Genomic DNA, 26,799 nt, shown 5'->3' with positions numbered 1-26,799 from the left:
TTTGTGACATGGTCAGTAACAGTGCAGAATCGTGTCTCTCTCCATCACCCACTTGTTTATTTTAAGGGTAAAACCTCTCAAGGTGGCATACAGAATAAAAAATGATACAAAAGTGTGCAAGTTAACCTTCCACTAGTACTTGTTCTACCATGTCATCCTCATCAACCATTACCTGGTTTGCAAACTCCATTGTTTTTTTACCCAGCTGTACTTTTAAAATATTTGCACTTGATGGGGAACAGCCAGCATCTTACTTAAGGGTGCAATCCTAGGCATGTTTAGACAGGAAAAAGTCCTAGAACTCCCAGCATGCCTCAGCCAGCACAGCTGCCTCAGGAATGCTGGGAGTTATAGGACTTTTCCTGTCTAAATATACAAAGGATTGTGCCCTAACTGGATAATAGGATTACAGGATTACATGTGCAAATTCCAGAGGGGTAGTTCTGTTAGTCTATTACCAGGGGGGTGGGGGTGGGAGCGGGAGCAATCTTATGGCAACTGAAACTGCAATCCTATACCCACTTACCGGGAAGTAAGCCTCGAACTCAATAGAGCTTACTTCTGACATGCACAGGATTCCACTGTCAAAGACTAATGGATTTCTTGAAGCACAGGTTTTTCTGAAATACAGCTTACTTCATCAAAAGGAAATGTTAGCATTATTTGTCAATGAGATAAATAGCACTAATTTGGGGCTTGTAAGGGAAGCTGGATCAGAGCTCTTTGGATCTGCATTGCTCAGGCTAAAGGCCAGTTCTGATTTTAATTTTTCCTCCTATTTGAGTCTTTCATGTAAGGAAGCAGGGAGAAAATGCTCAAAGACGTGAGTTTTGGCAAGATGGGAATGGCCTGTGCACACAATGGGCAAAGCTCCTTGAGGCTGGGCAGATTGCATGTGTCAGTATTGCATCTAAACCATTCTGCTATTCCACAAGCTCAGCCATTTTCTCTCCTAAACACCTCTTAAAGCTACATGGGAAAATTAATGTTAAGAACTGGTCCAAGATGGCTTGTTTTAATTGATCTAAGAAGAGGGGATTGGTCTGCAGCGAGAAGTAATTTTACAAAACCTTATGATGAATGCCCGATACGGACCCTAAAAGCCCCCTACTCATCACCAGTCCTGATCTGGGTTGGGGACCCTCTGCGTCCGGGGAGGGGGAGATATTTGATCCAAACAAAATTCACTAAACCAGCCACCACTTGTGTGCCTGCGCTCTGCTTGTTGGGATATGGTGGGGCAAAAGGAAAGCACCCACGCGCAACCTGCATCTGCCTTGAGATTCTTTTGATCCTCTCACACACTCTACAGGGTCTCTGCCATCGATAGGGGATCTCTTCTCCTCTTTACAGGAACCTTCCACATAGAAGAGGAGGAGGTGATAAGCCCGCCCTCGCCTAACTATTTCCTGCAGCGTCTCCTCCCACTTCATGCATATAGCTGAGCAGTGGTGTACTGGTAAATTCTGATGTGCATCCACTCATCGTGGTGATCCTCACAGCCACATCCCCAAGGAGAGTCCCAAATTTCAGGCAGCTGTGTTAATCCAGATCAACAAACCCGTTCTAAGAATTTTCATCTCCCAGGAGCAGACCATGGGTCAACTGCCCATTCAAGACCAAGCCTCCCCCAAAGACTGTGCATTTCCACAGGGAATAATATATTATTGCTGGGAAAACTCATTCCCCCACCAGCTGCACTGCAGGTAAATGCAAAGGGAACAAGGAAGTGAGGGGGTGGGTGGGGGTGGAATGACATCAGCAGCATCCCTGCTAGTAAAGAAGTGCCAGAACTGCATCTCTGCAACCCCTGGCTTTACCACACCACTGCAGCTGAGTCATAAAGCAAACTGGGTACCTCCCCTTAGCCATCAACAACTGCTCAATAGGCAGAAATCCAACAGATAAAACTTTTCCCAACTTGGAGTATACCCTGATAGGAAAAATGTTCACAGTCAAACTTAAAGCCTGTCGTGCACCTGTTAAGGGTATGAGAGTCCTATCAGGAAAAAAAGGTGGCAACCCTAAAAGCAAAGAAACAAAGAAATCAATCGACTTCAGGCAGAAGACTAAGACCAAGCACAAGAGAAGCCCTTATTTCTTTGCTCAGTGCCTCACTGATGACTTTCTTCGCTCTTATCTCCCTTATTCTGTTTCCTCCCCATTTTCCCCACCTTGTTCAAATATAAAACAAATTACATTAATACCTCATCTGCTTTAGAAGCAAACACTCCCCAATAAATGTCCTTCACAGTACTGAATCCAGAGTAGCTCTATTCCAATCTATATATTTTTTTCATTTTTATTTTTAATGAAAGGACATTTTATTATTTAATTGGATGCCGAGGCTATTTGACCACCCGTTCCAGATCTTTGAGTCTAATGCCTCAGTTCTACATAAATATGTGGAATATTTCCTTTCATTTCTGTTTAATTGTGCACTTCCTTAAAATCAGGGTTCTGATCCCTCTGCAGCCCTGGGCTTCAGCTCAGATGAATGTAATGCACTTCTTCAAGCTGGGTTTAATTTGTACAGGGTCTCAGCTCTGGCATCCTTTTTCACCGCCAAGGCCAGAACCTACAATGTATGAAGTAAGAATAGATGAAAACCTCTCTTGACCAGGTCAAGAGCACAGTTCCTTCATTAGAGAATGTATCTGCGCATCTGTACTTGAATTACAGGAGGAAACGTAGAAGGGCCCTTAATGGCAGGCACATGAAGCTCACCTTTTCTAGCCAAATCATATCCACCCCAAAAGAGTAGCAAAGAGGTGTGTCACAAAAGGGAGGGAGGATGGGATTCAAGTAATTCAAACACTGCCATACATCAGGGCTTAATGCGGCTTTCCCCAACCTGGCGCCCTCCAGCTATGTCAGACTACAACTCCCATAATCCCCAAGTGGCATGGCTATTGCCCATACTGGCTGAGGATGGTGGGAGCTGTAGTCCAACACAGCTTGAGGGCACCATGTTGGGGAAAGCTGGATTAAGGAAAAGGAAGGCTTCAAAATCAGAAGGTGTTGTGTGCCAGCACCTCCCTTTTTAGAAGCGGAGCACTGGCTTCAAGGCAGCGTTGCGCTACATACTATCGGCTTCATTCGTATGTTAAAGGCAGGGCTGTGTGGCAGAGTCTTGGGAGTTTTGCTCACAGAGGCCTGGCTCTGCTGTGCCCTTGTTCAGAACCATGTCTCCAGGTAGAAGGAAGACTTCCTCTTTCCAGTGCCTGAGTCCAGCCTTTCTTCTGTTGTGCCAGATGACTGTTTTGTGACATGGAAGGTCTTCCCACGAGTATCCGGCTTTCTCCTAGCTTGCCGTTTCTTCTGGCCCTCAGAGGCCTTTTTCAGCTTTTTCTGCTCCTTGGGGGATAAGGGGGGTGGCTCAACCTTGATCTCGGGGATGTGGAAAGTATGTGTGTGGCTCCCGTGAGCCTCCTGATCGTTCTTTGTATCCTCCAGTTGCTGTGCATCAAAGATGGCCTTTGCGCCAGATAGTCGATGCTCTGGGTTGTACTGGAATTCAGGCCGAGTTGCACGCAGCTTTGCCAGCTGGACTCTATATTCACGTTCCAAATCACGGTCTGAGACAGGCACCTCATGGACCTGCCAAAAAGGAAAGGAGCAGGAACATCTTTAGGATTTGAGGCCTCAAGCTTATAACTCAAAGGCATTAGGAATTTGGAGCCTGGGGCAAAGAGGAAGGGGACTTGGAGTAGAGCAATCTGGAATGCTTAGATTCTAATGTTAGGAATCTGTCAGCACCCTAGAGACGGGGCTGTGGGGGGCGCGTGGAGCGGAGGATACTACAGGCCAGTGGACTGAAGGTTTGCTTTACAGCAAAGGCAGGCAGAAGGTAGATCAGGATCTACTGGTAGATCTCTGGGTGATTTGCAGTAGACTAGCAAGAGTATCCAGCTCCCAATAGTTTAACAACAGTGACAACAAAAAGCCTTTCCCCCCTCTTAAATAAAAAAAAAGGGAGGTTGGGTGGGAACACAAGAGTACGTTGCATGTGTGTGCAAGCTCCAGTTTGGCTACTAAAGACAACTTCTGGGGCTGAGCATGCACTCAGAGGCACCTTGTTCCTCAATGTTATGTCCTCCTTCCTGAGCCACTATTTTGCACAGTTGGTGAACCTCAGGGTTGTAGGGGAAAACAAAGCAGATCCCTCTGCTTTACAGAGGCTGCCCAGTCTGAGACTGCAGAACCAGGTGGTCAGGGTGATGGAAGTGGCAACTGACTTTGAGAGGTGTGTGTGTGTTGTTGGTTGTCAGAGATGCATGAGATAATGCATTTAGGCAATGCATGCAGCTGACATGAGGGCTAAAATATTTGGCTGGGGTAAGGGCTGCTCTCTGAACAACACGAGAGGGTTGTTTTTAATAGGTGCACACATAATAGTATCATGTGTGCAAACACATTTGCAAGCAGCTGTCCCAGAGCATGGTGTGAAGGCACATGAGGCGGCCACCTTGCTGAAGCTAAGCAGGCCTGGGGCTGGTCAGTCCTTGGAGGACAGACCACCTGGGAGCCACATGTAGCCACACTGAGTCCCGCAACAGAAGAAAGGTGGGATATAAATAAAATAAAATAAATAGTCTCAACAGGCAGCACGGTTAGGCTGTGACTCCCTGCGTGGAGGGTATACTCGGTGGCAAGCCAAGAACCAAGATCATATATGAAGCGGCCCTTACTGTTGATCCTTCAGTCCATATGAGACGAAGATGGTAGAGAAACCTGGAGGGCACCAGGTTGGGGAAGAATGGAATAAAAGGTTGAGGACTGTATGTGTGTCTGCCGGGGGCGTTCAAATGTGATGTTTTCAGCATGTCTAGGAGAAACAAGGCTGTACAGGGATCATGTCAGGCCCCTGTGTATTTCCCGCCCCGTCAGAACAGCAGACTAAAGGGGACTGCTGTGAGTGACATAGTTTGAAAGGGAGATTGTTGGTCAGATCTTCATCAACATTGTACCGTCTCTTCCTGCTGCTTCCTCTACTTCTCGCTGAGTGCTAAACTATGTATGCCCTATGCAGTGCAGGAAGCGGCACCCTTTAAACACCACATCCTGATCCAGTGGAGGCTGGTGGCTCCGATTTCAGTGGGGCTGTGCATCCATTCTGGGTTTCAGTCAGAACCAGCCAGACCTCTAAAGGAGCTATCCAAGGTGCCTAATGTGTTTTGGGAATAGGCTTCAGTACCTTAGATAGCTCCTTTAGAGTTCTGGCTGGTTCTGACTGAAACCCAGAATAGATTTACAGCCCCACCAAAATCGGAGCCAGCAGCCTCCACTGTCCTTATCTTATCCTACCTGTGACAGCGGGAAGATGGAGAGAGAAACCAGAGCTCATGCCAGCTCACCCAGAACACTGCAGAAGAACGGGCAGACTGCGCATATGAGCTACAGGGCAATCGCCCCATGGGCTTTTGGTTAAGGGCTGCCTAATCCAAAGCTTAGCTGACAATTATCTCCCTGCCTGAGTGCCCCTACAGGCACACTAGGGCCACCAGCTTTTTAACCATCTCTTGCTCCTGTACCTTTAACAGTAGCTGGATCTGCAGGCATTTGCAGGTGAAAATGTTTTTCTGTGAACCGCTGGGAAAAACCTCACTTGCTTATTTCTGCACATCAAGATACACAGGAAGGAGCAGGTCTGCTGGCAACCTTAACACACATACACACCCACCAAGAAGGACCCCACTCTGTATTACAGGCAGGCAGAAGCAAGAAAGGGAGGTCCTACTGTCAACGTGTACGGCAGGGATGGAGAACCGTTTTCAGTCCAAAGACTGAATTGCAATCTGGGAAAGGTCTCATGGCCCGCATTCCATCTGTGGGTGGGGCCAAAATGTGATTCTTACCAATTTTAAGCCTACTCAGGAGTAAGCAGGATAAGACTCTGCATGTCTGCTCAGAAGTAAGCAGGAATGAATCACTCAGCAGCTCCTTCCCCAGCCCCTTCCTGGCAGGGAATGCTCTTGTCTCTGATTAGCGGCTGACTGAAGATGAGAGCTTTTCGCTGCTGACCTCTGAGAGAGGGAGATTTTTGTTGTTGTTCAGTAGAGGAAATATTTTCTCTCCAGTCAGCTGCTGAGGGGAAATAAGAGCTTTTCCCTAAGGGAGGGGAGGCAGGGCCTAGGGAAGAAGCTGGTGGGCTGGAGGTTCTTCATGCCTGGTATATGGTGTTGTAAGCATGTCAGCTTCTGCTTCCAACCAAGGCTGCTGATGGTAGCCCAGTGCACTCTAGAGAGCAGTCCCAGTCAGGAGGAACCACACCGGTTTCTACCTCAGCCATGAATGTGTCCTCTTGCAGGAGGTGAGCTGGGATACTGCGCAGCTTCTCCAGTGTCTCCACTAGTCCTGGACAGTCACGTAGTTTCTCTGAGGAGCCCAGAGCCAAGCGGACTAACAGCAGCCCCACACGAAACAGCACCTTGACCCCTGCCAAAAACATGCCAGGGGCAGAGCTCAGAGCAATCAGAAATCATAGGAGGCTCCCTTACACCAGGTCAGACTCTTGGTCCATAGAGCTCAGTCTTGACTCTATTGACAGCAGCACTGCTCCAGGGTCTCAGGAAGAGAACATCTTTCCCACCAACTGCTACCTGACCCGTTTAGCTAGAGATGCCAGGGATTAAACCTGGGACATTCTGGATGTAAGCTATGACTGGGTTTGCACGACACAACAACCCATCATGGGTTGTTGTCTGGAACAAGGCACAGTAGGTTGTCATGTCGTGCAAACCCAAACAGCTTCCTGGATGGTGGGTTAATTCTTTAGAACAAGCCATGGCAACAACCCATGGCTTTTTCTAGGGGTTGTTTTACCCACAATGGGTTGGCATGTCATCTGAACCTGGACATGCCAACCCATCATGAGTAAAGGGCACTGGCCTCATTGGGTAAAGGGCCCATTGGTAAAGGGCACTGCCTCTTGGCAAGAGTTGCAGAAACTCCTGCCACGCTTCCCGAGCATGGCCGTGATCGCTCTTCACGATTGCGGCTGAGCCACTGCAAGTGCTCCTTGCCAGTGGCAGCCGCTCTGACTATGCCCAAATGGCACTTTGGAGTGGCTACCACTGGCTCCACCTGCCTCCTGCCAAGCCTCCTGTCCCCGCTCCAGTCATGGCCCTGGTCGCGATCGGAGCCTTTAAAAAAACCTTTTCTTTTCTCTTTTTTTGCACAAAAACGAGCCCAGGAGTTTTTGGGTTTTTTGCATTTTCTCAGCCCTGGGGTTGTCCTGACTTGTTCCCCCCACCCTTTCCCCTCAGTCCTCTGGGCATCTCTGCCCAGTATCCCAGGGACTTGGCGGCAAATAAGATGGGTTCTGCTGCGAAGTCCCCTGGGATACTGGGTAGAGCCACTGGGAGGACTGAGGGGGAAGATGGGGTGAAACAAGCCACAACAACCCAGATCGTCTGTCAGGTGCACAAACCACGTGCTGAGGGTTGCTCACAAAACAACCCACAGTGTGTAGCTTGTCACCCACGATGGGCTGTTGTGCAAATGCACCCTATGTGTTCTTCTACTGAGCTATGGTCCCTCCTATCATAGGAGAGCCCCCAAGGTTCACAACAGAGCTGTTAGATGCTTAACAGAAGCAACCTAAATGTCTTCTTGCAGCCAAACAGGACATTTGGTATTGATATCAATAACTCCTGCAGTTTCCTTCTAAATGAATAATTAGTGGAGTTTATTTACTTTGGGGGTGGGGAACCTGTGGCTCCAATTCCCATCAGCCTCAGCCAGCATGGCCAATCATCAGGAATGCTGGGAGTTGTAGTCCAGCAACATCTGGAGGCCTGCAGTTTCCCCGGTCCTGATTTACTTATTTCAGTGTATACACTGGCCTATACCATATGCTCAGAGTAGGTTACAGTCTAAAAGGACCTTCCACCTAGCGTGAATATCCCTTCCATATCAATTATTTATTCTGTTTCTTCCTAATCTTCTTTTAACATAACACTCCATCTGCAGGAGCCACCTATTAAAACGAAGGCCCAACCTTATTAATTTTGCCCCGTCCTTCCCATCCTATCCTCCCATGTCTCCAAAATCAATATTACTCTTCCTCCACCAACTCCTACCAGCTGCCTTGGGCTACTGCAGTTGCCACCTTGTAATGGGCTGTACCCAACGTTAGTCCTGCTTAGAGCAGACCCACTGAAATGAATGGGACTGAAGTCAGACCAACATGGGATACCACCCAACGTTTTGTCATCAGATTCTGCTCCCCCTCCCTCAGCATAGGCTCACAGTTCCTTGCATGCTGCCATCACTCACCCTCACTAAGGAAGGCATCCCAGACCCTCAGCACAGTAGGGAAGGGCAGAGTGCGAGCAAAGAGGCACAGAAACCACTCCGGCATGTAGAGCAAAGGCCCCACTCCGTGCTTCTGCAAATGCTTCAGTGCCTTGGAGCACACTCGGCGAAGGAGGGCAACAAACACTTCGCTGTCCAACAGCAGTGCCTCCTGCAGGAGAAGGGAAGAAGATGTCGCACCGAACAATGCCGCCTGTCCCATGTTTTCAGATACCCTCCTGTAGTCCTGCATCCTCCTATGACCCACGGGCGCCATCTTCCATGTCTTTCACAATCAATGGCTCCTTCTAATTTACCAGATGTTCAACATCTCTGTTGCCATTTTTATCTAACAGGGCTTTTGTGCCTTTAGCAGCTGTGTGGCAGGCAGAAATCTAACAGGTGAATCTTCCCCTGCTGTCCATGCTGGCGAAAGCTGCGCCTGTTGAATTTCTGCCTTTCATGCAGCTGTTTAAAGGCACAACAGCCTGACCTGAAAAAAGACAGTAGCTCTGCTAATACCTGAGCTGTGTGCCCCACAAACCATGCCAGTTTCCAACCCTCCTGAGGTTAGTCCCACCCCCCAATATCCTAGACCTCCCCTGTTGCCATTATCTGAGAACCCCTTTCGGGACACTGGGTTTCGGAGGATGATGCACAGTTTCTCCCTAAATGTCAAATGTCCCTGACTCATCACTATTCTTCTTACAGACCAGTTCCCAGGGGAGAATTTCCCTCCCTCCCTGAATCTCTCACCATCTTGGGGCAGTAGTAGCCAGGCAGGTAGTGCTCACAGATCTGCACCAGGCACCAGAAGGCTTGCTGGAAAGAACAAGTAGGCATCATCAGTGAGACTGGCAGGCAGAGGGTCAGGCAACAGCAGTGTGTGCGGGGGGAGTGGAGCATATAGTACAATTAGAGCAAAACAAGTTTGAGTGAAAGGAAGAATAAGAGAAAGGAAACTATTACGGAAGTGGAAGGAACGGCAATACCCGCAGGGGTGAAGGGCATTGGGAGCTTTGTGTGAGACTCACCTCCGGGGGCATGTGCATGAGTAGCAGGGCACCCAGCGGCCCTTGGGCCTGGCAGTAGCCCTCCTGGGGGCGATACACAGTGTAGGCCTTCAACATCTGCAGAAGCCCTTGCTGCCTGTAAGGAAACAGCATCACAGAGCAGCCTGGAATGCCTGGCACATCCTTAACTTACACAAGTAGATTGGTAAAATCAAAACATAAAAGAGATTGATAGCATGGAAACATTTTTTTAAAAATTCAATAGGGTCTACCCAGTTTGAGTGTAGCCACACCGCCCTCCCCTTGGGCCCCGCCCCTAATTTAAAGGCTAAATCTTGAACCAGAATCAGTGCTGCAGAAGGAACACATGTGTGCACGCATCAGGCATTCGGTGTGCAAAATTTGGCGCTGTCATTTGGTTATTGTCCCAGGGTATGCACACTCTTCTGAACAGGTCTCCATGAGTTGTTGTGCGCTCTGTTGACTGAGTTCCTGACAGTGGTCTGGAAATGCAGGAGGAAAGTTTTAGACTAGTTGTTCTCAGGCAGCAGTATGCGTACCACTGGTGGGACGCAGAAGCAGACTAAGCGGGACACGGGGTTTTCATAACAATTATTAAGAATTCGCTCCCCCTCAGTCCCCATGTCCACCCGCAAGCGTGACGTGCCATCTCCTGCCAACCCCACCTGCTATGGATTATCCATCTATAACCTTGTGACACACTAGTCGTAACCTTTTTAACTACCAATGGAATTATTATTTTTGTCTGCTTTTGTTTTAGTCAAAGGAATAAAATTTATTCCCAGTAATACTACTGCAGTTTTGTATTTATTCCCTTTGTGTTCTGCAGTTACCATGGCAGTAGAATTTATACTCAACAGTATTATTACAATTTTCAGTTACTAATGGAATTATTTTTGTTTGTGTTTTACAATCATAGGAATAAAATTTACTCCCAACAACACTACTGCAATTTTTATGTCCTTAAAACTTACCTTAAATGATAACTATCATAACAGACTGCCTGTAAACATATAAATGTCCTTCTTGGAAAAAGTGGGCTTTTTGTTTCTTTCATGGTGGGACCCAGGTTCTTTGACAGAGTGATTGGTGGGATGTAAGATATGAGAAGTTGAGCACCACTGTTTTAGACAACACTTGATTTCACTTCATGACTGGTTTCTTACCATGACAGCAGGGGAACCTGTGTTTGAATTGTAGGGGGGAAAGTAGGGAGACCCTTAATGAAATCCACAGGCCCCACCCCTGACTCCCTCCTCCCCATATTATTGATGTATTTAAAATGTTTCCAGACCGCCCCTCATCAAATCAGATTCTGGAGCATTATACAAAAATATTGATAATAGATTATTTAAAACTGAATACAATACAATAAAACACTAACATTAACAACCAAGATGTGGGCCTGCAAGTATGGGAAGAGGCGCTCCTCCAGGTATTTGGGCCACAAGCCATTTGGGGCTTTAAAGCTAAGTACCAGCATCTTGACTTGGCCCAGAAACAAAGAGGCAATCAGTGCATTTCTTTTAAGACTGGAGTGATGAGAACAACTTTGCCAAATCATGCGGTAGCTTTCTAAAACAAGTAGCTAAGGGAGCTGCCACCAAAGAGAAGTGGGCCGGCTCCCTGCAATTCAAGCACCAACTGAGGTGTAGCAGCACAGCTCCTTCCATGCTGTCAGGGTAATGCGGGTAGCAGCAAGCCCTGCCAGAAGAGCTCATGGCTCCTCCTCACACCAGTGCTAACCCAATTTTCCAAAGATGGGTTCTGATGTGGGGTGAGACGCAGTGCGGGCTCTCCCGCATGGTCCTGGCTTTCTTACCCTGGTGGCACTGTTGTGCGATGTCCTGTGTGCAGTGGAAGGACCATACCGCAGTGGGAGAGCACCTGCTTTGTGTGCAGAAGGCCCCAGGTTCAATCCCTGGCATCTCCGGTTAGAAGGATCAGGTAGCCAGTGACAGGAAAGACTCACTGCCTGGGTTTCTGGAGAGTTGCTGCTAGTCCAAGCAGGCAATACAGGGCTAGAGGGCCAAGCAATTTGACCTGGTTGAAGCAGGGATGGTGTTAAGGGTAGGCATGGTTGGGCACTTGCCAAGGGCCCACAGCCCAACAGGGGCCCGCTGACAAGCCCCGCCCCTCCGGGCTTGCCCCTCCTCTTCATCATTGCACCCTGTTTGTTCACCTGCCTCTTCCTGGGCCCAGGCAGTGGTAGTGGTGAGAAAGAGGAGCATAGATGCCACTGCCTGCTTGCACACCAGCACCCTTCCTGTCAAGCAAGTGGTAGCAATGATGAGGAAAAGGATGAGGAGTCATAGTAGCTGGTGACAATGCAGGTGAGAAGGTAGGTTCAACAAGGGAGGGGGCCTATTGAGGCTGTCTTGCTCAAGGGTACTCAAAAACGTGGAGTTGGCACAGGGTTGAAGGCAGCAGCCCAACGTGACTTAAGAATCCAATCTTCGTAGATCAGAGAAAATATTACAGGGCAGCAAAAGAGGCAGTCCGAGAGCAAGCAAGCAAAAACCTGTTTGAATGTATGGATAAACTATCTTAACTGTACATATTACTTATACCCAGCTGGAATAAAATAAGAGGCATAAGAATAAAGACTCTTGGCTCCCTCTAGAGGAAAGGAAACAAAAAAGAAAAGCATTGTCGTCTTCGTATTTTAGTTTCATCTGTCACTTGCTCTCTTGCTGACCAGAGGGAATGACAAGCTGTATTTAACAAAAACCTCGTTTTGCATCTGCTTCACAATAGGTTGAAATGCAGCCTTTGCGGCTTTCCACGTGTGACCGGCCTCTCTCTGAATGCCAATAATTGAATTGCCAAGGGGAAGCAAGGTCATAGCACTTGTGTGGAGGAGAAGAGGTCTTTATGCTTTCATACAGACAGAGTTGCACCTCAGATTTGGTACTCTGAATCTGATAGTATTGGCTACAGGATCGTGTACTGTGTGCAGATATTTAATTGTAAATGACAGATTATGCTAGAAACATGGGAAAAGAAAAAGAAAGACTTTAAAAAAATGTAAAGCTTTCTGCTCCCCGTCCCACCCCGGTTCTAAACAGACAGAGCAAGCTAATGACATCTTTCTTTCAACATTGTGAATGTAATAATTATGATATTTGTTTTATCTTTTTTATGACATCAAGGTTCCTGGGAGATGTCAGTTGCACTCTATGAATTGTCTGAGTGCAGTACATCTCCCCTTGCTGCCTACGGCAAAATTCTCATTAAAAACATCAGGACTGCCTTGCTGCTGGATCAGGTCCACCTAGTCCACCTGTCTCTGACACTGGTCAGTCAGATACCTCTGGAAACTCAAGCAGGGCATCAAAGTGATGATAGTCTCCTGTTGTTTTTCTCCGTTAATTTGAATTAAGAGTGTATATTTTGCTGTCACACTTGCAAAAGCCAGCATGGTGCAGTGGTTAGTGTGTTGGATTAGGACTGGGGAGATCCAAATTCAAATCCCCACTCAGCTATGACGCTCACTGGATGACTTTGGACCAGTCACCATCTCTCAACCTAACCTACCTCACAGCGTTGTTGTGAGGACAAAATGGAGGGAGAACCAGGTACACTGCCCAGAGCTCCTTGGAGGAAAGGTGGTATACATAATGTATTGTTTTGTCCTTGGAAAGACTTATGTAACTTGGATCCTCTCAACAAAGCCTTCCAATTTGTAATCTAATTTATGTAGGCCTCGTTCAGGTGATGCTGTGTAAAGCATGCCCCAGCCACAAGTTGGTTTTCCTTTGTGAGATCCTCCCATAATGCATTCCATGTGCTAGATTAGCAAAAGCCATGCTTGGAGATTTGTCAGTCTCACATCCCTGCTATCAAAACTGAATAAACGAAACAGTAATAGGAACATAGGAAGCTGGGAAATAGTCAGACTATTTGTTCATCTAGCCCAGTATTGTCCTGCCTGAATGGCAGCAGCTGTTCTGGCTCTCAGGCAGAGAACTTCTCTCCCATCACCTGCTACCTGACTCTTTGAGCTAGAGCTGCCTGGGAGATTCTTCTTTGTGCAAAGCGTGTGCTCTGTCACTGAGCTATGGATCCTGCCTCCAACCCTGAGATTATGAGCTTTTCTGCATGAGACTGTTAATCAGCTCTTAATCAGCTGTACCTATTTTTGGTTTTGTTGCAGAGTTGAGATCTGAGCACTACACAAGGAATGTTTCCTTTCCTGCTTTTCTGCTACATAACCTCTAGGTGACACTGTGGTATAGAGTGGAATAGCAAAAATACACAAGAGGAAATTGCACTTTCTCTCACTTTCACAATTAAAAGACACATTTTCTCTGCTCTAAAAAAACCTTGCTGAAAGTGCTAGATAGACACAGAAGCGAAACTGGAGGGTCCTGACATCATCTAAGAACCTGGTAAACAACCATGAGTAGAATGATGAGTGCACAATAAATGCCTCATGCAGAAAAGCCCTATATCTACAGCTGAGATTTACATCTATGCAACTGGAGAGTGGGAAAGCACAACACTTCAAGAAATCTATTTAAAAAGAAAAGAAAAAGCAGAAATGTTTGTTGCAAAGGGTGGAAGCTGCTTTACTGATATCCATCCCCTTTTGATTTTAAGGGCTAGCAGAGTTCTCCCCTGTTTGAGTTATACCATAGGATTCACTCAGCCTCTAAAGCAGAAGTGGGGAACCTGTGGCCCTTCAGATATTGTTGGACTGCAATTCCCATCAGCACAAGCCAGCATAACCAATGGTGATGGATGATGGGCATTGTAGTCCAACAGCATTTGGAGGGCCACATGTTCCCCATCCCTGCTCTAAAGGTTAAGAAAAGGATACGATGACTCATAAAAAGTAGAATAAAGCTACAGAAGGTACTCATAATGCCACAGGCCTGGGCTGCCTTTCTTCCTGCTAATTTTGTCCACTGAGTGTCTGTGGACACCTGTAAAATCACAGCACTCCTTATAGGGGTGGTGGTGGTGGATTTTCCAGGGAACAAGGTTTTTTGTGGCTTGAGTCAGGGGAAATACAATTTCACCTCAAATAAATAACATGAAAGAATAGCCTGCAACAACTGGGTAACAAACTGTGCTACTTTGAGGAAAGATGTCTGTATCCCCTTTCCAGGAGCAAACGAGTAATGGCTATATGTATTTTCTGTGCTTCTCTAAAAAGGCCCATGTCTGCAATATCTCTGCTTTTTGTTATTAATGGCAGCAAGCATGGCTGGACAATGTGTTTTTATTTGCTTTGAGCAGCTAAGTCTGAAGAAATGTTCTGTGTGACTCAAAAGCTTATTTTTAACTTTTACAAGAGTAGCTGGTTTAATCAAAAGAGTTGTCTCACGTTTGCTAGAGTAGTTATTCGAGAAGCTAATGGAAAAAGGAAAAAAGGAAAAAACATTGTCGCAGTCTGTGGAAGCACAGATGGCGGCAGTAGTCAGGAATGCCTTTTATCAACTGCAGTCGGTACATCATCTGTCATCCTGTTTAGGGAAAGAGGATCTGACCTCAGTTATGCATGCCCTATTTACATTCAGGCTGGACTATGGTAATGCACACTACATGGGGCTGCCATTGAAGACAATCCGGGGGCTGCCATTGAAGACAATCAGTTGATACAGAATGTGGCCACTTAAGTCCTTGCTGGGACTAGATGGGCAGAACATATTACACCAATTCTGTACAAGCTGCACTGGTTGCCAGTGTGTTTCAGGGCCCAATTCAATGTGCTGGTTTTGACCTTTAAAACCTCAGTGGTTTAAGTCCAGGCTATTTGAAGGACCACCCACATCCATATGATCCCACCTGTGCCTTAAGATCAGCTTCAGAAGTCCTGCTCGTTCACCCGCCATCAGGATCAGTGAAGTTGGCAGTCATTATAGATAAGGTGGACAGTGCCCTATAGAATTTACTCCCGAGAGACGCATGGAGGCCCCATCTGTGGCTGTGTAAGCAGGTTTTAAAAGTTCATCTGTTCTCCCTAGCTTTTAAGGAAATGTTTTAATGGTATGTGTGCTGATGAGCATTTTAAAATTGTTTTTTATTGGAACTCGTTTTATTTAAAATGGTGTATAACTAATATGATTTTATCATCATCATCATCTTTATTCTGTGAGCTGCCTTGGGCAGTCTGGTCTTGAAAGGCAACTAAGAAATGGATGGATGGATTAAATAAATAAACATGTCCATGATTCTTTTTCCATGGGACCAACACAGCTGTTAAGGTTGAAATCCTATACACACCTGGGAGTAAGTCCCACTGAACTCATGCATAGGGTTGCACTGTAAGACTGTGGTCTACTTGGGGACTGTAGGTTGGCTTCTGAGGGTTTCTAGTTGTCTGTAGGTGAGCTTGGCTTCCCCCCATTTTCACTCCTCAAACAACACATGTACTTTTCTCAGAATCTAACTCTGATCTCTTCTTTTTCTTCATCCACCCCCCACTTCATGCAGGTAGGTTCTTTGCCTTTAAGAATCATTTCCCACTAAGGTACCTTGCACTTTTATCTGATGTAATATTTGCTTGGTGTGTTAGGCAAACAATAATTGTTTTCTTAAACTTTAAAAATGGTTTGGGGAACCTTTATGGCGCCACAAAGAACAGCCAATCTGTGCTGTGCACACAGCCTACTTCCACTTGAGGTGTGGGAGGGGAAAAAACTTGCAGTAGATCTTGCTTTGTATGTCTTCTGGATGCATCCCTTGCACAGGAGGCCAAAACAAGGTGCCGTTCCACAGAGGCTTAACCACTCTAGATATGTTTATCTATACATATCCTTTAACCAAGGCCAACAGAGAAAGGAGTTGCTTTGATTATATTATGTACAATATTGTATTTTTAAGGTTTATAAGGTTTGTAAACTGCCCAGAAAGCTTTGGCATTTGGCCATACAGAAATGTAATAAATGAACAAATTTATTCATTTATTACGTTTGTGCAGTGCGCTAGTGGTGGGGATCTGTGTGCAGAAACAGGTTTCTCCACAGAGATGTTCCCCGTAAAAACAACTGCTGCAGCACGAGCAGGAACAACAGCTGGAGCATATCATCAGGGGGTTCGCACCCAGTATGCCTCCGCTGCATGTGTGTCGCTGAACAAATGACCATCTGCTCACGGGAGGGAGACAGGGGAAGATGAGCCCTTCTCTGCACAAGAGCATTTCTGGATGTTTTCTCTTGCAAAGATAGAAGGGAAACTTCAGATATGCAAAATGGGGAAATCTGGACAGACTCCTACGGATGAATTGGTATCCTTTCTGAAAACTTCCCTGGAAAACAAAGCAATGTTGGCAGGAAAGCATCTACGTTTGAAAAGTTGGTTTAGAACTATCAAAACCCTCTCTGGACAATTCAGCAACAATGGAAACATTGAGGAAACATGTCCCAAACCACAAATAAAGCGATGCTTCCTGCAGATTTTGACTAGTGCAGCCATTGCTATTGTTATGACAGAAGTGGCTTATGAGTGCCTGATGGGCCTCTATTGGCAATTCCCTGTGACATGAATGGTGACAAGCAACACAATTCCCTACCTTCAAGCCCATACCCATACCCTTTTTTACCGGTCTAGTGTGGGAGTGCCCATTTAGCTTTTTACAATGTAGCCAACATAAACAAACTTAACTCCTCTCCTACAGCCATATCCTGCCATTTGATTAACCCTTTTCTTTTCTTCTTTTGAGTTCTTTAAAGTTTGTGCACTCCCACTCTGCAGTGCTGGAGTGCACAGCCACCCTGATTTTTTTTTTTTTTAAATACAGTGTGAGCACTGTAACATGGCTACCTATCCATTCCAAAATACCACAAAACACTATCAAACAATGTTGGGTGGCCAGCCCAACTTTCTCCTTTCGTTTCATATGGCATACAAAGACAGCACACATACACTTTCATTTAATATATATTTGAACAAATGTGATCTCCTAGAAGGTCCTCTACTCAACCCCCATGCCTTCTAGACTCTATGGTCATCTATTCAGAAATTAATTTAAGAACTACAGCCATGCTGGATCAGACCAAAGGTTCAGATCCAGCATTCTATGGATCTATCTCCTCTCTCCATGCACCTAAGCCTCTCACTCACCCAGGCCCCTCAGGTGACAGGAACATCTCATGGAAAGGGAATTGGCGGTGAATGTCCTTTGTGATGGTCTCCACCCATTGAGGGTCACCAGGTACCTCGTGCAGTTCCTGCAACAACAAAAATACATTCAGGACAGCCTGGGTGAGAGGGCTGTGGATGCAGTACATCTCTCTCACACACACATATACACACCAGAGACAGGGCCTTTTTCTATGGTGGCCCCATATCTCTAGAACCCCCTCCCAAAGGATTTACATATGATCCCATTTTTGTTAGCTTTTAAACAGACATATGTTGTTTAATATAAACATTAAATACAGAAAGTACAGATATTGACAATCACATGGTTGACAGTGGTGCATTTGATAACACACGCATCTCAGCACAAGGCAAACCAATTAACACATGATATTAAGGTCAGTGACAGAGTGTCCTGGGCGGCTGAAGCGATCTCCCGCCATTTTTTTTTTATATTGCCATTTCAGAATAAATGAGTATGCAAGACCAAGGCAAGACTAAGAATTTCTTCTGGCCAGAACAAAAAAGAACACGTTTAATAACCCAATCCTATGTATGTTTTCTTGGAAGTAAATCCTACAGAATTAAATAAGGCATTAAATAATAGGATTATGCTGAGCAGTGTTCTTCAGAAATACACTTAGCCTACCCTTCTCTGGATCGCTATCCTACATTTAAGAGGCTGCTACCAGATGACAATGTAAAAATATTCAAAGCAGCAACTGCAAGGAAAAGCTGTCTAGGAGGAACAAAGTAATGGATTGCAAAATAAACTGAAATTAAATGAGGGTTTGGAGGAAGAGGCACAGATTAGGAAAAGAAAGGCAATGGCAGAGGCTGTGGCAAGCAAGGAGCAGGTGCGTGTGAGGGTAGTGATATGAGAGGTGGCCTTACCTGGTACTTTCCAGGGTTCCTCTCCATTTTGACCTGTCCTCCACACAACAGAGGCCAACAGCGGGCACGTACAGATGAGGGGATCCCTTTCCGGCACAGCAGCTTCACCTTAACCAACAAATCTCATCAACAAAACAGCAATCCTGCACAGAGCCCCACCACAAAATGGCCCTCAGTATGGTGCCACCACAGAGCCAGCAGCCAAGTCTTGGACCATAGGAAGCTGGCAGGGTTCCATCTTGTCTTCCATGCCTTTTGACAACTACATCAAACCACTGAGTGAGATTGTCTGAAGATTTTAGAGCTTTTCTACACAAGCCTGCTGTTAATCCACTTTATCTACTTTCAGTTTCATGGCAGAATTACAATCCAAGCACTACATGAGGAGGGTTTCCTTTCCTGCTTTCCTGCTATATAACCTCTAGGTGGCACTGTGGTATAGAAGAACAGTGTAAATAGGAAATCACACTTTCTTTAACTTTTACAATTTTTATTTATTTATTATTAAATTTATTAATCGCCCATCTGGCTGGTCACCCAGCCACTCTGGGCGATGTACAGCGTACAATAAAACAGTTTAAAGCAATAAAATTCTACAGTAAAAACATTTTCTAAAATACCCTAACCCACCCCAAATGCCTGCCTGAACAACCACGTTTTTAATGCACCATGGAAGCTCATTAAAGAGGGGGCATGGCGGAGTTCCCTAGGGAGGGAGTTCCACAGAGTGGGGGCCACCACAGAAAAGGCCCTCTCCCTTGTCCCCACCAGTCTAGCTGTCCTGGCTGATGGGACAGAGAGAAGACCATCCAAGGCTGATTTTGTTAAGCGGCCTGTCTGGTGCTGCTGGAGGCGCTCCTTAAGATAGGCTGGGCCAGAACCATATAGGGTTTTAAAGGTCAAAACCAACACCTTGAATTTGGCCCGGAAAACAACAATTAAATGCTGCATTTTTCCTGCTCTAAAAAAACTCTCCAAAAGTGCTGGTTAGACACAGAAGTGAAACTGTCATTTTGGCTCCAGGCAAAGGTCATTTACCTTCCTCCCCTGGCTTTTAAATGTAATTTCAGTTCAACTTACAATTTAATTTCCATCAATATTATGCTACAGTAGTATCTGCTAGATTTGCAGGGGTTGGTTGGTCCCGTGGGTTCTTTATTTGTTGTTGTGTGACTTTCTTGTGTTTTAGCATTTTATTGTATTTGCAGTTGTTAGCCCTGGAAATAGTGGTATTGAAGGGTGAGATTAAAATTCTAGGGAGGGAGGAGAGCAGCAGGTTGATCGTTTCTGAATATATCAACAATTTGAAGCCATCTTGTCTGGAGCCATGTCAAGGGCTGTAGTCCTTTAGGGGTTGAGTGTGTGCGTGTGTGTGTGTGTCAGAGAGAGAGAGAGAGAGACTCTTTGTGAAACTTATTTTGGGATCATAAAGGGATTCATTAAAGGCTCTGATTAAAAGGTATAGCAGAATCACTTACCTTTCTGTAGCGCCGGGCCATGGTTTTCTCCCAATGAACCGTCATGTCCAGCCATTTGACCTCACGATGCCGAATGAGCTCAACTGGGAGCTGACCTAGCCTGCATGTAGGAGAGAGAAGACCAAGGCTGAGGACATCCCTCTAAATTGCCTTGTGAGGCCACAATGCTTCCCGGTTCCCTCTCCCTCATTTCTTCATATATTTTCTTGCAACATTTCCTTATGTCTCTTGCGATGCACCGAACTGATCTCTCAAATATGTCTCTGGATCATGATGGGTCCCATTCAGTGCATTCCTAACCCTTTGTTCGTCTTGTAATATTAACACAGAAGCTGGGCTGGATAAGGGGGAGCTGAGTTTTTGCAAGGAGCACCAGTTCAATTTAGTAACTCAGCTCTTGCAAGGAGAACTGTTTTGTGCTATCAGCTAACTCATTTCTTGCAAAACTGATCTTGTTCATCATAACTGCTGACCATATTGTTTAGGGAAAATAAATACATCTTTTAGATGAAAGTCACAAAAACAAACAATGAGGTAGTAGTTAGATATGATCCAAAAGTGGGAGTGGGGTAGGTCAGTCCTTTAGTGATTGCTTATTGCCTTAATAAACGCAGGGAATAAATGGCTCTCGCCAGAGGTCTCAACTTACCGCTTGCAGTGGGCTTTGAATTTAGGCTGAGGGCAGCATGCAGTCCTAGAGCAACAGGTTGCCCTTCCCTGATGTAAAACATAGGCTGCAATCTGTACACACTTACCTCAGAGTAAACCCTACTAAACTCACTGAGACTTACTTCCAAGAAGACATGTAGAGGATTGCACTGTAGATAAGCAAAACATGGCCACTAAGTAGCAAAATAAGAGTAAATACGGAGCATCAATTACATAACAGGAAAGAGCGATAGCTATGGAGCAGCTTTACAGAAGCTGAGTACTAAGTGAGGAAACGATACATGACTTGAAGTAAACAGTTAGTTATGCTTGACCAAATCTGAGCAAATATAAATTGTGTGTAAATAAGAATAAATATTTAACTTGAAGTAATTTAAGTAGTACACTTCAGTTAGTAAGGAAACACAGGGCGAGGCTGAAATAAATGGTATAATGAGCAACTAAACACTGATTACAACTAAGAAGATTGTCAGGATTGTTTGTCTGCTTGTATCTTGAGACGTATTAGTGAATTAAACAGTCTCTTCTAGACTGCAGAGTTGTCCTGAGACTGGCCAAATCAATGGTGATAGATGCCCTTCCTCTGTATCCTTTCCTTATCTGAAGCAAATGGGTAGCAATTAGGACAGTGGCTTTTTCACCCGTGTTGCCCTGGTTATGGGATGCCCTCTCCCAGGAGGCTCACGTGGCACCAACATTGCTTTCTTTTAGGCATTGGACAACACACACACCCCACCAATAACCCCCCCCACCTTTTTATTCATTCAGGTTTTTAAAGTACTTTTTAAACAACTGTTATCTGCTGGTCTCATCTCTTTATTTATTTATTTTTGTGGTACTACGTATTTGTATTGTTTTGGACCTTGTAAACCACCCTGAAATCAGTTTGGTTAACGACAGTCTGTAAATAAAAGAAATAAATGGGGTGACTGTGTTCTAGGATCTTTACATTCCTGTTGGGGGAAATACTTCGTTAGGGCTACAGATTTCAATGTGAAGATGACTTTCCCAAGGGAGTTCACAGGTGAGTCCAAACCTGGTGGCTGATGCAAAGTAAGCTGTGTGACAGGTCTCTCTCTCTCAGCATACTCACACCACAGACTTTAATTGGTTAACCATATGTGTTAATCAGCTCACCACTGCAAGGATATCACCCAACAACTGTTTTGTAAATGGCTGCCGTTAATGTAACATTATTGTTACCCTCTGCCTTTTCTACATTTTGGTTCTCTCTCACCTCAGTGTTTACAATCTCTCTCCACCCACTGCACCCCACCCCGTCTGTGTATATTCTTGGAACTCAGGATAACACTTCATGGATCTGATTTAAGTGGCTAGATATTACTTCCAGTATTGAAGGCAATATGCTTCTGTATGCCAGTTGCTGGGGAACATGAGTGGGAGGGCGCTATAGCACTCATGTCCTGCTGTGGGCTTCTCATGGGCATCTGGTTGGCCACTGTGCCAACAGCATGCTGGACTAGATAGGCCTTTGGGTCTGATCCAGCATGGCTCTTCTTGTGTTCTTAAGGTACCGCAACTCTTCGTTGTTTTTGCTACAACAGACTAATACAGCTGCCCCTCTGGAAATTTTAACTGGTTCAACATACATGCCTTCTTTCCAAGGAATGCTGGGAATTTAAAGGGGGGGCGGCAGCTCTCCAATGCCCATAATCCTTTGGGGGAAGCCATGAACCTGAAAGTGATGTAAAACTGGTGCAGCTGTAAAACTGATGGTAGATTTGCAGGGCTTTTGAGTCTCCTGTGCAGTTCAATGCCTTGTAGGCAGAAGAGTCAAGGAAACTTTGTCACTAACCACTGTAACCACCACCCCTGTTGCTATGGTGCACAAGTTGCCATGGACACGGAGAGAGGATGTGGCTGTGTGGGATTGCTAAAACAGGAAGTGTTAGTTAACAGGTAGGCAAAAGCTCGTTCCTAACAACTCTTCTTCTACCTTACAGTAAATCTTACCTCAGGTCCATGCTCATCACAGCCCACACAGTCTTTATATCTCTGTTAGGAGCTGAATTACAAGGCAATTATGGAAGCAATCTAGTACAGATATGTATATATGGGTAATGCTGCACAAGGGGCTCAGACTGGAACGTATCAAAGGGTGAAAATATGTATCAAAGGGTGAAAATAGGTAACATGAGCTCTGTAGAAGTGAGGAAGGAAGGTGGATGGTCTTTTCACAGAGACGGACTATTTCTACCAGCTACCTGAATTCTAGTCTACATGCAGCAATGAGAGGTGTCCCATTCCCCACCTCCCGTTCTATTAGGCTAAAAGTTAATCTGGATGATGATGGTAATGATGATTAAATATTCCTTTCTCACTTTTGAGCCCATCTGTGAAAATGCTTTGCTGAGCAGTTTCATTTTTATTTCTTTATTTTATTAACAGTATTATAGGCCACCCAATAACAGCGTTAACACTGCATTGAAAAGTGAAACACTCCTTAAGTGATTCCTGGAGCGCCAAGGCTTGACAAATGAAGCCTCAGAGCAGGCAGCGTTTTCCCACTGCAAAGTGCTTTGATGGTGATTTAGGATTACCAGCTGACCAGGGAAGAAAACCATATGGCCCTACTTCTATGTCTCTTGTTTTTGTTGTTGTTGTTATTTACATTTCTATACCACCCCATAGCCAAAGCTCTCTGGGAAGTTTACAAAAATGAAAAACCATTAAAATACATTATACAAAGTGTAAACCATTTACATAAAAACATATAAACAGCCAGAACAAATTGGTTCTGGGCAAGCATGTTGGGGGGCATGCCCCAAAGTGGGCAGGACCAGCCTGTCCAGACCCCATTCACCCGCACATACGCTCGCTCACACATCACCCCTCCCTGCCCAGCAGCAACCTTTCAAATTCCTCCCCCTCCCCTGCAATGGGACTTTTTAAAAGCTTCCATTGATACCAATAGAGGCTTTTTAAAAGCCTAAATGCAGCAGGGGTTGTGATTTTTCAGAGGGGAGTTGCAGGGTTTGGGAGGGGAGGATTACTCCTCCCCCTGAAAATGCCCCCCATGCTGTAATCAGGCTTTAACTCCATTGTGACAATGGGGACTTTTAAAAAGCCTCACTTTCAGCATGGGAGGGAGGAGGGGAAATCTCTGGTCGGAGGTAAAAGCAAGGACCATATGGAGACTTCTTGCAAGCCGGAGGTTCCCCAAGCCTGATACACACAAATCAGCTGATTAAGGTTTTCATGAGTGGAGCTAACCATGATCACCAGCTCATTGCTTCAAATCAAACTGCTGTGAAAGGGAAAGCAACAGGGGCTGGTTCAAAAGTTGGCAACCTTATTGGAAAGAGGAGTCTGGTTAAACACTAGGCCTATCCAAGATTTCAGCTGGAAGGGTTAACTATTGACAACTCCCATCATCCCTGACCATTGGCCATGTTGGCTGGGGCTTATGGGAGTTGTAGCTCAAAATATCTGGAGGGCACCAGGTTGCCTAGCCCTAGGTGAAAATCTTGTCGATTCCAAGTTAAGAGGGAAGTTTTACAAGTCATCAGATTCTAGATTGTCATCAGAGTAAACCTAAGGTTGGCACATCTCTAGCCTGCAACAGCTTGTTTAGTTTCACCAAGAGAAGTAAAAGAGATAAGCTGAAGACAGTTTGGAACCAAGGGCTTGGAGTGATGCGAGGCCATATCTAAGACAATGGCTATTACCATTGTCTACAGCAAGAGACAGACAAATAAGTAGTTGAAATTATATTGCATTAAATTTGTTTATTTATGCTGTGGTTGTGGATGACTCGAGTTGAATCTAGGTCTCTCCTGCATAATAAAACTGGGACCAAGCTATATTTGCTCTTTTGCATTGCAAAAACCAGAGTGGCTGGGTGACCAGTCAGATGGGCGATTAATAAATTTAATAAATAAATAAAAATCTTTTTCTGTAGGAAAAGGTGAAAGAGATCCAGAGCTGAGGAACAGGGATCTTGACCCCTTGGTCCCTCTCCAAAAATAATACCCATTCCCGTTTTCCCAAATAGCCACAATTTTCTTAAATTCAATACGACAGTGTGTGTGACGTTCCCTGTTCCCTAACCTATAAATCTTTTCATTTTACAATGACCAATATGTGCTTTAATGCTAGCTAAACTAAACTTGAAGGCATTAATTAGCCATGAGGTTTCTCCTTTCTCATTTAAAATCAAATTTCTTGCTATGATAAGGCTACATTTGTTTTCTGGGGAACAGACTCATAAGCCAACACTAGAGAGAACCTCAGGAAAACAGTGGTGCTGTCAGGGCAGGACTTAGGGGGTGATGCCCAGGGCCCAACATAGCAGAATACGTAGGAGGGCTCCCCATGTGGTACCAGGCTGGCTTACCACATTTTGAAGCAAAAGAGGGCCTCCCCAGAACATCATTAAGCCCAGACTCTAAAATTAACTCACTGCTGAGAAACAGAGGATAGGATGGGGTAGCCTTCCCCAACCTGGTGCCCTCCAGTTTGGTTGAACTGCAATTCCCGGTTTCCCCAAGTTAGTAGGGGTCACTGGAGATGCTGGAAGTTGTAGTTCAAAAAAATATGGAGAACACCAGGTTGGGAAAGGCTGGGGTAGGGTATGGAAGTGTAATGAGAGCCAGTGTGGTGTAGTGGCTAGAGTGTTGGACTGGGAGTTTGGAGATCCGGGTTCTAGTCGCCACTCGGCCATGGAAGCTCACTGGGTGACTTCGGGCCAGTCACAGACTCTCAGCCCAACCCACCTCACAGGATTGTTGTTGTGAGGATAAAATGGAGGAGGAGGATTATGTATGCCACCTTGAGTTCCTTAAGGAGGAAAAAAGGCGGGATATAAATGTAATAAATAAAAAATAAATAATGATCTAGACTTCTCAGCCCTTGGATGCTTACCACATCCAAAGTACCTTAATAATAGATCTTCACTAATGGCCTTCAATCTGTATGATCTATTGGAGACAATGTCAGGATTCAAACTAAGACAGCCATGGACAGGCTCATCATCTGCCGGTCCCACTTCTCCATCTGCTAAGTGTCCTCCCCCACAGAATGCTTGTGAAGTTATGCCTTATTTCGAGGGAAATCAAGGAATATTATATAATGAGGATCTATGGGTGCAGCAAGCTAGGAAAGAACTGAATCAAAGGGTGATGGCTGTCACATTCCAGAAGCCTGTGAATACTGCAAACTGGCCAGCAAAACATAGACAGGCATCTGGAAACGAATACCTTCCCTAAACCGGTGCCCACAAGATGTTTTGGACTACAGCTCCTAGCATTCCTAACTATTGGCCATGCTGGCTGGGGCTGATGGGAGTAGTAGTCCAAAGCATCAGGAAGGCACCACGTTGGAGAAGGCTGTCTTGGGGGAATGAAGGTTTTCCAGCATCTGGAAAACAGGTTCCATGCAGTAAACCTCAGGGGTGTTCACTGTTCCTTTCCTCTCAAGAGACACTCCTTGCACACAACAAAGCCCCCTCCCCGCACCTCCCGCAGCCTTCCAGTGGTCCCCTCTTACCCACTGTGGAGGCCGCTGCCCCCAATAAAGCCATAGCGGTCAGTCTGGCGATATGGAGCCATCCCGTTCAGCTCAGAGTCAGAGCCCAGGGAGCTGACGTCATCCCGCAGGGAGACATCAAAGGCGTCTGGTAGTTCAGCGATGGCCTGGTTCACGTTGGGGAGCTCTGCTGAAAGGCTGGGGTCTGACATCCTTCCCCAGTGAGTTCTCGCAAACCGACCTGTCTTGTACATGCTCAGGCCAGCACCCTTATCTCGTGCTGGTCGGCGCTGGGCCCTTGGCGTCGCTTCTGAGCAGGGTGAGACACCTTGCATCTATGAACCTGTCACTCCGGTTGTGACTACAGTTCCGCACAAGCTATTTCCTCCCACAACCATTTCCTGATGCAACAAACAACGCTAGAGCTCTGCAAAGTGAAGAAGGCAGAAGGGGAGGGGAGCAAGAAATGGTGGAAGGGAGCAGAAAACACATGGCAAGGAAAACACTAGACAGCCCCTCCAGTGTTCCTGGGAGAGGCCTGGAAAGTACCAGAAGCATCCCCAGCTGATACCCAGACCTTGCTCTCCACTGCTCCCCCTATAGGTAAGGAAAAGCCAAGTGGCTGTAGGCAGGAGCATCTTTCTTTGCCCCTGTATCCATTATGCCTTGCATCCTGCAACGCCCCCTGCTGGAGGACATCTTTATTATTTTATCTACCTATTTCTGACAGTTATATCCCACCTTCTTCCAAGGCACATTATTCTCTGCCCACTCTATTTTTATCCTCACAACAAACCTGAGTTTGAGAGGGAGTCTGACCCACAGTGAATTTCAGTGGTGAGTGGGGATTT

At 45.7% G+C, this 26,799-nt stretch overlaps 1 protein-coding gene across 1 annotated transcript; it reads right to left on the bottom strand.

Moving 5' to 3' along the window:
* Window positions 1-34: 34 nt before the first annotated feature.
* Window positions 35-26,287, bottom strand: TBC1D10C (TBC1 domain family member 10C). Its single transcript, XM_084804033.1, has 9 exons — window positions 25,970-26,287; window positions 19,793-19,892; window positions 18,315-18,422; window positions 17,403-17,509; window positions 9,333-9,447; window positions 9,055-9,120; window positions 8,281-8,470; window positions 6,284-6,438; window positions 35-3,600 (listed from the first exon to the last, which is right to left on the bottom strand). Exons 1-9 carry the CDS (start codon window positions 26,281-26,283, stop codon window positions 3,178-3,180), a joined length of 1,578 nt encoding a protein of 525 aa, XP_084660159.1. The 5' UTR covers window positions 26,284-26,287; the 3' UTR covers window positions 35-3,177.
* Window positions 26,288-26,799: the final 512 nt, after the last annotated feature.

Source organism: Heloderma suspectum, chromosome 1 (assembly GCF_057233095.1).
Source record: "Heloderma suspectum isolate Gila_16-S chromosome 1, 16-S_ref, whole genome shotgun sequence".
Taxonomy (NCBI): Eukaryota; Metazoa; Chordata; class Lepidosauria; order Squamata; family Helodermatidae; genus Heloderma; species Heloderma suspectum.
This window is presented reverse-complemented; position numbering and strand designations above follow the sequence as displayed.